This window comes from Pocillopora verrucosa, chromosome 9, assembly GCF_036669915.1.
Source record: "Pocillopora verrucosa isolate sample1 chromosome 9, ASM3666991v2, whole genome shotgun sequence".
Taxonomy (NCBI): domain Eukaryota; kingdom Metazoa; phylum Cnidaria; class Anthozoa; order Scleractinia; family Pocilloporidae; genus Pocillopora; species Pocillopora verrucosa.
Window position 1 is genome coordinate 6685018 of NC_089320.1, and position 14809 is coordinate 6699826.

Consider the following 14809-nt stretch of genomic DNA (forward strand, 5'->3'; position numbering starts at 1 on the left):
ACCTTAATGTTTGATTCAGGGGTGATATTGTAGGGAGAAAGTAGATGCCAGTCACTCTTTGGGGTCAAAGGGTTAACTCCCACGATCTGATTATCAATTCTTCCTTCTAGCTGCTATACATTTCCTTGTAAATTAGTTACCAGAATTTTGGAGTTACATCAAGATAACAACTTCTACTTGATAACTTTTCACATTACCTGTTTGTGGGATATTGTAGGGATAACATAGGGAGAAGTTACATGTTAATCACTTCTGGGAGTTAGAGGGTTAATAGTTTCTTTGATTTCAGGTTTAATATGTTGATGTTTGGTGTTCTCACAAATAGTGTCTGCCTGCAATAATTCTCTGATTCGACAATGTGATTGGAGGAGGGTTTTCTTTCCAGTCATGTAACAGTTGTCCTTGTGACTTTTTGGTGCCATTTTCGTTATTGGTAAAGCACATGCCCCTGTGGGTTCATCCCATTTTTACCAAACAAATAATACATGCATATAAATCTGTTAGGAGAATCAACAGTTTAATGTTTTGCAGTTATACTGCCCTAAAGAGGCTACAATAAAGTACTAGTTGAGGTGGCACAGCAGGTCACATGCAGAAAAATTATCATGCATTGTCTCTCACTGAAACAATGGAAATGTGACTTTCAATTGAACCACAACAGAGACAGACTGAGTATTATGTGGCCCACTCATGAAAAAGGGGAAGGGGATACTGTTGGAAAAACTGTTTTAACCTATGAGGACTCTCTTTTCAATATAAAGAAGGAGTGGGTGGGTAGGGAAACAATCCCACAACCTCTCTGATTATATCTTTCCGTGATAAGGTTCGAACCAATGTACCTTCTTAGAGTGGGGGAATGTTAAGTTTCCTCCATCTTCTTGTCTGAAGGTCTCTTAAATTGAAACCTGCATGCGATTGGGTGATCTACTTCCTTGGGAAGGTCAATAGGGCCACTTTCTTGAACAATCTTATGGTAACTGGTACTACCAAACCACAATTTAGAAACAAATGTGAAAGCTCCAGTAGGGGCAATACCCACTAAAATTTTCAATGATTTGTGGTTTTTGTGATCATTCAAAATTGCTTTCTGTGCCAAGGAGATATTGGCCTCTCAATAAAGAATTCTGTTGCATCAATAATTACCCTGGTGTCAGGGTGTTTCTTGAACAATTTGGGGAGTTTGCAATTGACCTTCTCATGCCAAGGCCACAGTTAAGAACCATCTAACAATTTAGCTAGTAAACAAAAACATGTTGCGACAGTCTTACAAAAGGCTGACACAGAGACACCAATGATGTCTCCTAGGTGTTGGTTCAGTAAGCCTAACTGGGCTTCAGTTTTGTTACCATAGTTTCTCGGTTATAAGGCGCATGGTTTTTTCAAAATAAATTTGTCTTCAGCAGGAAAGTTAGCCCTGAAATTGGGGTGTGTCTCATAGCCAAGTATTTTTGCACAACAAAATCTTAAGATCAAAATTTTAGCAGAACTTACAGTTAAAAAGACAAGAAAAGGTCTGAGATGATCCGAAGAGTGTGTCAAATTCAAACCTTTATTCCTATGAATTAAAAAGGAATACCGCCTTTAGAACAGTAATCAACTTATCTAGAAAAGCAAACAAATGAAAATTTGCATACATGCTTAGCAGCAGGTGCTCGGTAACATGATATCCAACTCAGGTCCTTCAGTTGGTAGCATTCCATGGATCCACACTTTGCTGTCATCCGCAGCTCACCAGAAAACATGCCAGGTTGCTGGTTGCATAATTTTTTCACCATGGATTGTGCAATGCCATATTCATGGGCAATTTTACAATTATTGTTGAGTATGGGTTTCTGTTAAATAATGGTGCGTAAAATTATACAAACAGGACGTTTACTCCAGTGGTAGATTTACTTGGGGAGATTCGAGAACACTGGGCCATTATGTTTCAAATGGCACTTCTACCGTCCAGTGAAAACTCACACCAACATCAAACTGAAGGGAAAACGTATATCCTTGCTCACCTCTCTCAATAAGTTGCGATGGCTCACTTTTGACATCCAGCGAGTCATTATTGTCCGCCATATTGAAACGAAGGAAAAAATGAACCCGGGACATAGGGTAAAATATGGTTGGACTATTTTTTGGAACATTTTCTTGTCCAAAAATGGTCCAAAAAAAATGGTCCCAAAAATAGTCCAGTCCATATTTTACCCTACGCCGGTGAGGTCTGCCAGAGGGTATATACCCCTTGATGGAATCACAATCGAGTGGGTTGGGAGAAAAGAACAATTCATCACTGTAGCCTCACGATCCATTTCCACAAAAAAATTGAAATTTCATCCTCAAATATTTCCCGTATACAGATGATTCCAGTGGTGGAAATCCATATTTCATTGGAATAAAGGAACTCGCATGGTCAAAAATGTAAAGTTTAAAACATCTTCCGGAAGTGTTCTTTTCCAAATGAAGCTAAGTTACTGACGATAGATTTAAAAAAAGATCTTCCATTGAGTTTGGAACCTATATCTGTATGGCAAAGAGGAAAGTAGAAAGCAAAGAATGGTTTGAAACAGCTTTCATCCCAACAGGAACTTATCACCAGATAGCAGGTTGGAAGCACAAAGTTTTTGGATACAACAGAATTTTCGATTACTTAGCTAATATAGGTATTCAACAGTAACTTTTTCACTTGCAAATAAAAAAAAAGAAGATTTCTTCATGTTCTTCCTGAGATTGCCAATGAATCATCCTTGGAAGGAAATTCAGTCAAGACCCTCAAAACATAATTAAGAACATTGAACTTAACCAGCACTTTGTATAATTTGTACTCTTTAATTTCTTTAGTATACCAAAATCAATTATTTAATTTAAACATACATTTTATATTTATTAAAGTTCATCCATTTAATGGAAAATGAACTTAACTACTATAAAAGTATGTTACAGCCTAACAATAAAATAAGATAACTTTATGAAAGCTAAAACAAAATTGTACCAGTACCATAAATAAATCGTTTCCTTTGTATTGGAAAGAATAAATTCTTCAGTACCAAAATTTTATACTTCTAAAACTCTTCCTTGGGAAGACAAACTCTGTTACAAATATTTATTTTAAGTTCATAAAAATTTCATTTAATACTCTTCCAATCTTCAATAGTATTGGAAATAATTAATCCAATTACACTCATAGTGATCACATTTTTAAATAGCAGCTAAATACCAAGAATTAAAAAAAGTTATTTGCATGGACAATATAGAATCTTGCACTCAAAAAAATAAGTTAATTCCCTCCACCTTAGTAAATTCTAAAAGTTCCCATTGTTTTTTTTGTTTTGTTTTTTTTTTTAATCTGTTACTTTTTGCAGGTTGTGATGTGATTATAAGTTATGGCCAACAAAATAATGTATGTATGACCTAGAATATTTTTTAAGATATTAAAATAACCCAACATAATTACAAAGTATCTTGTCCCAAGTGTGACAGCTTTCTTACACCAAATACAAAAAGGGTCGTCCACAAGTTGGGCAATTCAGGCTAAAAGAGATAAAACTTTTCTTTAAAATATAGCTACAAGTGACAAAGACAAACTCCCTTTGAAGGCAAAGCTAATGGTTTAACTTAGTTAGTGCATCAGAAGGCTCTCAGCAGTAATTGATTTTCAATGTCAAGTTGATATAAAGGACTAAAAGCTAGTCATAGCTCACTAAATTTGAAGTTTATTTGGGGATTGTGATATTCATGTACTCAAGGAATATGCATTTATGTTATGTATGTATCTTCTCACAGGGCTATAACTTAATTAACTCATGCTAAACATCTGCAGGAGGCAAGAACTGAAATTCTTGATTTTTTCAGGGGTAAAAGACAAGACCAAAGAATGAAATCTGTGTACTCATATAGCCTCTCCTTGCAGCTGTTGGATGAGAAGCCATAACCCACCTAGTAACTCAAACTCCTATTTCCCTAAGCCCAACTAGAACTGTTCTTTTAAATGAATTGACAGGTGACAGGGTTCAATCAAAGGCTGTTATCCAAGAAATCTAAAGGTGCCCACTGTGTAGGAACTATTTTAAAAGCAAAGTTACTTAATGATGCCAACCAGAAACAAAAGGTAAGGTCCCTGTGGAATCTGGGTTCAGCTAAAGCACAGTTCAGTGCCAAGCAAATTTTAGTGTTTATAATCTGAGGGGTTTCAAATCATCTGATGGCTTATTGGATGACTATCTACACCCCTTGTCACTTCAACTGCAGACCTATTATACTTTCCTACAACCTAAAAAGTATATTTTTGGGAAGAGCAACATATATGCAGAGCATTCTATAGTACAACTGCTTGGATGGAATTCCACTAAAAGTGGTGTCAGGTGACAAGCTTGAGTAAAGAAAAGAAACAAAATTATGCCTTGAAGAGAATGTATTTATGAGAAGGAGGGCCATAATTTAGACAGAGGGCAAAATACATGCTTTTTTGTTTTGAAATGTTTACTTACATGTTGAAGCGAATTGCTGCAAGTACACAGTCCTTGTGTGCCTTATGCCCGCATAGTGACATAATGCACTGTCCAATGACTTCCTAAAGATAAGTGCAGATATACAAACAAACTTTAACACTAACTTTTCATTTCCCCTTACAATACCTCTACTGAATCAAACATTGAAGTCTTGAGGATAAGGGGATTGACTCCAACTGAAAAGGATTATGATTAATTGTTAGACAAACTATGCTTGTCAGGAGTTTTAACAAGTCTTGAGCAACACACACAAAAAAAAAACTGCAAGGTATATGTAGGCAGCTGATAGCAGTTTGATCTTACTCTAATGTTGTTAGTTTCAAAGAATGTAAGCAGCAATTTTGTAGTTGCCAGCTTTTCTTGAAACCCCTAGAGGTCAGGTAAGGACCTTGCCTTAAAAAAATTATTAGCATACTGATCATAGGGTGTAAAGGGTTAAAGACAGAAATGACCCACAGTGAGCCCTCCTTTTCCTTCATGCAAACACTACAAACATCTGTTGGAAACAACTGAAGCTGTGTCAATCAGTTTAATGAGAGAAAGTTGCTCCTGTTTAGGGGTGCTTCTATACTCAGGTATAACTTTGGAAAGCAAGTACTCAGTATTTTTGTAACAAAAACTATGGTTGCTTCTCTGATTTTAATGTCTACGGAAGGCTGGGGAACGAAAGACATTTGTACTAAAGGGGTAGATCACTACATTTGTATTTTTTTGACAAAAATACAATACCTCAAAGCAGTGGCAACATAAATCCACACGGTTCATTCGGGGACGATATCCAGGTCCACTGTGTTAACAAACAAAACAAAATTCACAATAAAGGAAATCAACAACTACTAAACAGCCCTTTTCTAAACTGCACATTACATTACATGGCATATGCCACACTGTCTGTTTTATGACTTTGATAGCTAAAAGTTCTACATCAGTTGTCACAATGCTTAGAGGATTTCTGACATAATTTTGGTAAAGATGTTAAGATTAAGTGAAAACAATTTTTTACCCAAGCAAAAGATTAAAAATGTAAATTAACAAATTAATACTGTCACACTGGCATATAAGCCACACCTTTTCCCTAAAACTTTTGTAACAAATCAGGTGTGGAGCTTATCCGCAAGAACATCTCAAAAACATTCCACAAATTTGCATAAATTAAAACAATTCATCAAAAATTTCTTAGTCTGTGTAGCAAACTTATAAAGACTTCATTATAAAAAAAAAAAAGGATAGAAATTTATCATTGCTTTTGCCAGTTTGGTGGCCCCTAAAACAGCTGTTTTTGTTTGTAAGCATAAGCTTATATTTTTGTTGAGTAATTTGTTAAGGAACCATCTCATTGGTCTAAAGTTGCCTTAGCTGCCTTCAGCAGCTAAATGTTACTTGACAAGAAACCTTGCCGTGTACTGCAAAGGAAATTGAAGCTTCAAAAGCAACTTACATCCAGTACTCTTTCTCCTGATCTTGTGCCTGGCTATTAAGCTGTGAGCAACCCAGCAATTATAGGTAAGGATTCAAAGTTATCTCTGTTTTTAATGTTATTAATGGTACTGTTTCAACTTTGTGTGCATCCACATGTACCTTTGATGAAGCAATCAAAGTAAAGTACCTTCTTAAGATTCCACTTGGGATTCTTTTGATTTCTTTTAAAAAAAATTTTTCCAAAATGGTATGCGGCCAAGCCCTATGAATGCAGCTCATATGCCAGTGCTTACAGTAAATACATAAAGAGGCCAAAGTTTTGAAAATTTTCAACAACTTCTGCTCACACTCTGTAAACTGGCTCATTAAAATACTCACCAGTAACGGTGCCTATAACACACTTCACAAATGGGCATAAAATCTGGATCATCCTGTTGACAAAAACAAGAGAATTAAAAAATTTATTAAAAATATTAGTAATTTCCCTCTTCATAAAACTATCTGAAAAAGAAAAAAAAAACAAAAAACAAAACCTTTGGTAGGGCTCTTTGCTCAAGTAACCATTTTCTCATGGCAACTTAAAGTTTTAAAATGGTTCCCAGAAAACAAAACCAAAAAAATTCTAAAAGGCTTACTGCAACATTACATTACATCCATGTACTACAAGTGAATATTTAAACATTTGAATATACTGATATATATTTTCTTTGTAATGGTCTTTGGATGTTTATGCCACACCTTAATTTGTATTATCACAGATAGTCAAGGAGAAAGCAGCATTATCACAGTTTAACTTGATTTCTGCAACTGCTGAACTGCTGAACAAATTCTTACAGCAGATTTAGCAGCCAAAAATGTTTCTACTTGCAATGCATGGAGACCAAAATGGTCACAGCCTAGCACACTCTTTTAATTAATCCACTCACTCTGCAGCAAGAACACCATCTACTTGCAACTCTTCCTCTTTCCATACTTGTAGATGACCACCTGACCATGTCATCTTGCTCAGATGGCATATTATGTTGCATACAGTGCACTTCATTCTGCTCCAGTTGAATGAGGTGATTTTGAGTATTGCTTGCTCCAGCACTGCTTGTTGTATAACCTCCAAGGAGAGGGTCTGTTGAGTGCTGGGCAAGAAACTCAGGGTTAATTCCACATGCTGGTGTTTCATGGGGCAGTACATTCCACTCATTTGCACCATTAGATATGCCTTCCATGTCTATGCACTCTGCAAAGAGAGAGAATCAAAATTTAAGAGGGATATAACAAAACCAGCCAATCACTTTGATACTTAAACAGATTCACCCACATGATACAATTATCTTTCACATTCATTTCAAGACAACTACCTTGGTTGGTCATAGGGATACCAACACAAACACTGAATTTCATATCTCATACAATTAACAATTACTGTTTCACTCACAAAACTAACAATGAACACCTGTAATATTTTGAGACCAAAAACTATTTGAAAGAGGTGCAAAGAACACTGTTTTGGGTGGCTTATGATGGAATATCAAATTATACCTGAGTATGGCAAGGAAAGACAAGACAATTTTAAAGGAGGAACTAGCAGTCTATCAAATGTCAATAAGGGCTTCTTTTTCATGCATCTCTTCAATTATTACCATGAGAGCTTCCCACAGTTGGGTTCTTTTATTCCCTATTGGCTAATTTATCTGGACCCAGAAAGAATCATTTGAACTACAAGTACTTGCAGTATCCTGAGTTTCACAGATGTAAAAATGAAAATTGAAGATGAAAAAATTTCAAATGCTAAACGTTTTAGACTTCAATGTCCCCTCTGAAGATGGAAAGAAAGGCATTTATTTGATTCCAGATTGCTGATCTCAGAAAAGTGCATGGATTTTTACAAGTACCTACTTTGCTCTAAGATTAACATCTAACATTTATCATAATATTATTAAAACTGCCCTAAACATTGCCATATAAACTGCACTCACAGCTAAGTGACTCCTCCAGTTTGGAAACTCAGATTTTAGAAAAATGTTTATGACAAGAAATCACAAGTGGAGTCTCAGGAGAGCTGTTTTGATTGCTTCATTGAATGTGCATGAGCATTGTGTCACTAACATCAAAAACAAAGAATACTTTGAATACTTTCCTGCAAATTTTAGTTGTATTATAGTATGAACATCACATCTACCAACTTATGTTTGATCTAACTCTGGTATTGTTCAACCAGTATATTTTTTCATACCTGTTAGACTTTCAATATAGTTTTACATAAAACATTAGGAAATCTTGCTATCATTCTTTGGTTCATTAATAACTTAGAAGCCAGGCATTTGATCAGGAGAGAGGATACTCCTCTGGTACAACTTGCTTTTGATGTAATTTAAATTTTCAATGCAGTACATGCCAAGATTCCTTGTGAAATAATGTTTAGGGAGCTAAGGCAGCCTTAAAGTGGTTGTCTCTCCATAGAAAGGAATTAATCTTCTGATTATGAACAAAGGACTTTAAGTAGCCACAAACTTGCAAAAAGAGGCTCTGCTTCTCTGTCAGTGTTTACCATATTTGATTTAATGAAATTTGAATTTGCTGAGCGTGTTTTTTTTAGTTTTTAACATACTAACAACAATTTTCAATAGTTATATTAAAAAAGGGAAAATCCAACATGGATCATTTTCTTTTGCCCAGAAAATATGAAAATGAAACATGTTGGCCTATTTTTTAATAATTACTAATTAATAAATAAATGCTAATATCTGTGGATAAAATGTTTCTAGAAGAAGTGATGCTTACCTGGCTCCAAGCTCAGTTTAGTAGTCTCTTGAGGCTGTTGTAGCCAATTATCTGTGGTTTGCCGTCCTCCATGTTCTGGTGGCAGTGGAACACATCTCAATGTGCCTGTCAGGTCATTAGCATCCTCCAGATCTGCATGCTGGTTTTTTTTTTTTTAACAAAAAGGATTTAGATTCTTCATAAAAATTACATTTGTGAAGGTGGATCTCTCTAAAGCTGTGTTATTATTATTCATGTAATATAGGCTAAGATTTACCAACTTAAACAAGATCACTTGAATGATAAATGAAAAAGAAGTAAAATTTCTAAATGCATGAAAATTAATTTGACTGGAAACTACTGTATAATAAATCTTTGTCTATGTGATGAAAACTGTATCAAAAAGCAAACATCAGACAAGAATTGTACACTGACATCAAGAAAAAAAGTCAAGGGGAAGTCAGATGAAGTAGAGGAAAAACAAGACATCCAAAAAAGAATTGTACAGGGTTAAATGGCTTACTGTAATTTGCAAAATGAAACAAAATGAACTAAAATATCGTAATTTTGCTGGTATTTGAGGAACAAGAAATACTCAAAACTTCATGACACCTGGCCAGAGGGATGAATCGGTCACAAGAGCAGATTGGATACACAATCAAAAAACACTGCCAAAAACCAGTTACAAATAGTAACGCTCTTGATGAAAGGGCACCAGTGCAAGCATAAGCATAAGAAGCTTATGCGCTAGTGAGGACAACCGCGACATAAGCATAAACATAAGAATATCAAAACCTTGCGTTCTTCTTATGCTTAGGCTTATGCTTATGTCGTTGTTATTTCCAGTGAGGACACGGTTAGCATAAGTATAAGCATAAGCATAAGCATAAGCATAAGCACAAGACTACTAGTCAATCACTAAACACTGGGTCCCAGACCGCTCCCTCGGGAAACAAAATGGCGGGCAATGCAATAGTTGATGAAAAGCTGGCATAATCGGTGAGAAAATTCCCGATCCTCTATTACAAATCATCCAAAGATTTCAAAGACAGACACAAGAAGGAAAGAGTATGGGAGGATGGGGCGAAGGAGGTCAGTTTTCCGTCAGGTTAGTCATTTATGGATTATTTTCTTTCTCTAATCAGTTTGGATTTCGTACTGGTAGCGCGTTTGAACAAGCTGGACTTAATGTTTTTAATGATTGTCGAATTAGTTGTTTTGGCGTTTTAATCACAACCAAGGACTCAGGCGTAAGAGGGAAACGCTCTGGAGTATGGTTTCTCGGCAATGAACGATTGTAATCAATTTAATTGAAAGAGTCTGAAGGAAGTTATCCTTTGTTTATGCCAATAATAATAGTCTAAAATGAAGATGACTGACTTTAAATAGATATGAAATACTTATGTGAACGTCGGATAAGCGATTTCATGGCTGATAAATGACCCTTGTAGTTATGAATATGAGGATAATTGTACATTCATTAAGCCTAACTAAACTTAAGATATATAAGAATTCTATTTGCCATATTTACACTGATTTTTTACTGTGGTTTTCCTGGGTGTTTTTTTTATAATCTTTCTATAACAACCCCTTGATTAGTATGGCGGACAGATACAAACTCGTCATTCATTTTGTTGCGTCTATTGGTATTTTTGTAGGAAAAGAGGCAGAAACAGCATTCAGAAATTTAAGAAATGGATACAGTCGAGATAAGAAGGAGGTCAGGAATGCTACGGTCAGTGGAACAGGAACAGATTCTGTGACAGATGCTAAGAGAGAAACATCAGAATTGTTTCTCTATTTGGAATGGCTTGAGCCATACATACAACCACGAAGTAGTACAAGTAATTTGGTAGTGATCAATGATGACAGTGACCTCACAGCTGATAGCACTGATAAAGATATGACTATCTATGACAGAAATTCAGCAGAACCTGACAACAAAGTGATGTTCAAGTCCCAGGTAAGCGTAATAGGGCAAAGGATGATGTTGACAGTGCTGAGTTGGAATTCCTTCAGACAATTGGAGACAGGCTCAAGGAAAAGCCAACACAACCCCAAAGAGATGAAGAAAGCATTTTTGGTGATTTGATTGCATCTCAACTTCGTCAGTTGCCATACCATGAGAGGGTCATGGCCAAAATGGAAATAAGCAATGTGGTCTATTCTCGTTTGTTAAGAAAGAATTCTAACCCTAACCCAGGTTATTTAGCAGGTGGATTTCCAACTCAAAAGCAAAGGAGTCATGACATGCCACAAGTTTACATTCAAACAAATGTTAGGGAAACAACACCACCTCCAGCTCCATCTTTTGCATTAACAGAAATGCAAAGTGGAGATAATCATGTATTTACCCAAGGATGTTTTTTTCAACAACTTCGACAGTCAGAAAATTGATAGAACATGTTCACAATAATCAATATCATATTTAAAAGTTGTTGCTGTTAGACTGGGTTCTTCTTTTTAAACGTGTTGCTTTGTAATTGCCACACAGTTGAGAAAACAAGACAATTACATCATATGGAACAGTAAATGTTCATTAAACATTTCTATTTAGCTCTTATTTATCTGCCTGATATTGTATCTACAGAATTGTATTCAAATGATTTATGGAGCTCATAAGCACATTTGTTTGTTCTGTAAAGAAAGCAAGATCAGTTATGCTCTATAATTTGTTGAAGAACGTTTATTACTATAAACTGTAAGGAATATTACATTTTTATTCTTTTCTGCTTATCACAATCTCTTCAAAGGTAACTTAAAAAAGGTGTGGAAACACGTTTATGGTTTGAGTTTTAACAGATTTTCTTGTTCTACTAGACTCCTATATATTACCACAAACTGACATATAGTGTAAATCAGTCCTCTTTTTCTTATGCATGCCACAGGAACGACTCTCCACTTGGTAAATAATATCAGGTACCACTTTGCTTTCATTATCCTGGAGGATCTTGAAAGATCTTAAAGGTCATGTAAGGCTTTTCACCAGGGAGTCTGGGCCATGTACATGTATTTTACAGAAAGAGAAAAAACACAATGGTAATGCACAAGTTTCTAGCAGACAATGTACCAGTGATCTCAACAATTGCAAATTCTATGCTTTAGAAAATTTGTCCTTCTCACTAACAATTTGGCCTCTACTTCTTACATGATTCCATTGCCAAGGAAGGGATCCAGAATCAGAAACAAAATATTCCATCAATACCTCCTGGACTTCAATGGCTGAGTTGGAATATCTTCTGCCCCTCAGTGGAGCAATGTCAAACAGTGCCCCTCTGCTGTCATTGCAGACAACCTGGTGCCACTCCCCTGGTCTTATATCACCACTTCCATCTTCACTGTCAACAAATCCTGATGGGCAGTGGGATGCACTGTTAGTTTGTCTCAGGTAATTATGTAGGCACACAGCTGCTTTGGTAATTTCTCCTGCTGTTTGCACTGAGGCCTGAATTGGACGACCAAAAACACGCCATCTTGCCCTCAAAATGCCGAAAGTATTCTCAATGACACGTCTAGCTCTTGACAAATGATAATTGAAAATTTGTTGAGCTTCTGACAGCTTTGATCAGCCTGGAAATGAACATTGTAGCCATGTATTCAACACAAAGATATCATCCCCAACAATGAAGTATGGAATTGGTATATCACAATCTTCTACTGGAGCTGGATCTGGAACACCTAGACTATTATTAGCAAAGGCTTTTCCCACATCTGAGTTTTCCAGTACTCCTCTATCATTGTTGCTTCCATAGTCTCCAATATTAATGAAGTTGAAAATGTAGTGAGAGTCACAAATGGCCAGTAAAACAATGCTGAAAAAACCTTCATAATTGTGATTACCTTCTGCTATGTCCTCCCAGTCATCAGGCAAACTTGGTGCTCTCAAATACTTTTCATTAAGCACCTGCCAAACAGCATGGCAGGTCTCCTTGGTAATACTACTGACTGTTTGTCTACCAACACGATAAGAGAATGACATTGACTGTTGACTATTCCCAGATGCTAGGAACCTTAAAGTCAGGACCAGTCTTTCTGTGGCTGAAACTGACTCCCTTAATTTGGTAGTATGCTTTGAGATGAGTGGGCTGACCTGAGAAAGAAGGTGATCAAAACTTTCAGGTGACATGTGCATGTATCTGGAAAATAATAATAACAATAATAATAATAAAATGCTTATATAGCTCAAACCATCCATTACTTTTCCGCTTTACAAAAATTGTATAGTTAAAGCAAACTAAAAGAAAACAATGATTTTCACAAGTTTGTTGATGCTGTATTGTGCACAATATAGTTTAACAGTAGTCTTAGTCTTCTACCCAGCCTCAAACTTAATAGCCGTTATTTCCTTTAATTGCTTGGTTTTTTTCCTGGCTACCTTTCATTTTGTGAAGTTTGCTTCGCAGTAATTTCAAGAATTCAGAACCACCACATCGACTACTTTCCTTATTTAATTCACGGCTTACTAATTTGTTTTCCTTTGCATTAGACTATTACATACGTACTTGGTTTTTAAAGATTTGTAGTGGATATATTAGAGGGAGATAGACAGGATACAAATTGATTATTTGGTCTTACAGGAATTTAATTAAACAAGTAAAATGTAGCTCACCTAAAGTACAGCTCACGATCACCAAGTCGAAGTTCCCGTACAAGATTGTGAAATTCCCCACATCTTTTGCGATTACGAAAGATTTCTCGGACTCAAAACCTTTTAGGCTTTACATTACGTCGTTTCTGTCGTCTGCGCCGGCGTAAAGTAACAACAAGTGCAAGAAGCAACAAGAAGTCCTCTTCGTCCGCCATTTTGAATAGGTGTACTGGCGAGAGGGAATGGACACAAAAATACACTCTACGCATGCCTGTATGCTTATGCGCGTTGTTCTTACTAGCGCATGAGCTTCTTGTGTTTATGATTATGCCAAAGCTTGCGTCGCTAGCGAGGACCGGGCTTTAAATCGTGATGATTGCGGTCTGCTTCCTGACGCCTATTTACACCTCGTCAGAAAAAAGGCCGCTAATTAGTGATCATATAAAGGACCTCTTGTTGCGGCGTTTAGATCACCCCCGATGAAGGCACTAGACAGGAGTGTCGAAACGTTGGGTCTATGAATTGTAACTTCTTCGGTTACATTCATTGTGGTCGATTTTGATGTTAATATCATTGTTATTATTGGACTTTTTCGCCTTAAAAAGCCTCCTGAAGTATCCATAAACCATACGAATGCGATCGTTTTCTCAACTACTTCACGATTGCCATCGATCCACCATCGATACTTTGAATTACAGATGACAATCCATCGCACGTATTTTGAATTTTCTTCTTTTCTTCCCAGTCGCATCTAAAATGTTTCGAGGTTCAATATGAAGTAAAACCAATAAAAGTAATGAACCAAAGAAGTATTCAAACGGCGGTCAAATGCCATCAGAAATCAGACAGAGAAAAGACCGACTTAAAATTTCCCCCGATTGCAGTGGTCAAAGAGAAAGATTTCTTGGCCTCAAATTGCTTTCCTTAATTTCATAAGTGCAACTCCGGTACAGGTAAATGAAATACGGGCAAATTATTGTGATATGAATATTTGGTGTGTAATATTGAGATACGACCTTGACTCTCACCTGACCGACGAAAGACAACAAATCGCCTTCAACATCTTCAGTCCCAGACAGGGTTGCTGTCAAGTAGTTGAATAAGTGATCAATTAAAAAATTATTTCCTGATAGGTTTAATTTGTGTAATCACAAAGAAAAAGGTGTTAACAGGCTCACCTTCACTATCTTCCTTTTGTAATTCATCGTCGATTGCTCTGAAAATGGCTTCCTTTTCTCCAGACATCGTCACTGAACAATATGGCGGATGGGTAAAACAAAAACAACAAAAACAAGCCGTAACGGGGGGGAGGGTGGAGAATAAGAAGCGCAGAACAAAAACTACACCTGAACACTAGGCATAAGGATCCTGCCTACAAAATTCCCGCAAGAAGCCGCATTGGACAGAAATGATTTTCTGTAGTATCTTGGGAAAAATAATGATGCGATGAACACTGTTGGAGGACCATTTCGTCACGAAAAATTGATGTCAAGTGAAGGAATTTGAATCAATTTATGATAAATTAGTTCAAGTTATTTCAAATAGTAATGAAGAA

At 36.3% G+C, this 14809-nt stretch overlaps 1 protein-coding gene and 1 pseudogene across 1 annotated transcript; both read right to left on the bottom strand.

The window, feature by feature from the left end:
• Positions 1 to 2822: 2822 nt before the first annotated feature.
• Positions 2823 to 14533, bottom strand: LOC131775474 (uncharacterized). Its single transcript, XM_066172146.1, has 8 exons — positions 14433 to 14533; positions 14283 to 14338; positions 8688 to 8826; positions 6839 to 7143; positions 6291 to 6343; positions 5223 to 5280; positions 4473 to 4555; positions 2823 to 3516 (listed from the first exon to the last, which is right to left on the bottom strand). The coding sequence occupies exons 1-8, from the start codon at positions 14497 to 14499 to the stop codon at positions 3471 to 3473; spliced, it is 807 nt and encodes a 268-aa protein (XP_066028243.1). The 5' UTR covers positions 14500 to 14533; the 3' UTR covers positions 2823 to 3470.
• On the bottom strand, positions 12094 to 13469 carry LOC131775477 (uncharacterized; annotated as a pseudogene).
• Positions 14534 to 14809: the final 276 nt, after the last annotated feature.

Excerpts from the sequence above, each read along its gene's own strand:
- LOC131775474 (XM_066172146.1), bottom strand. The coding sequence starts at position 14,499 with ATGTCTGGAGAAAAGGAAGCCATTTTCAGAGCAATCGACGATGAATTA. Across the intron at positions 14,339-14,432 it reads ACAAAAGGAAGATAGTGAAG|CAACCCTGTCTGGGACTGAA; the intron begins GTGAGCCTGTTA and ends ACTACTTGACAG. Across the intron at positions 8,827-14,282 it reads TGTTGTCTTTCGTCGGTCAG|CATGCAGATCTGGAGGATGC; the intron begins GTGAGAGTCAAG and ends AAAAAAAACCAG.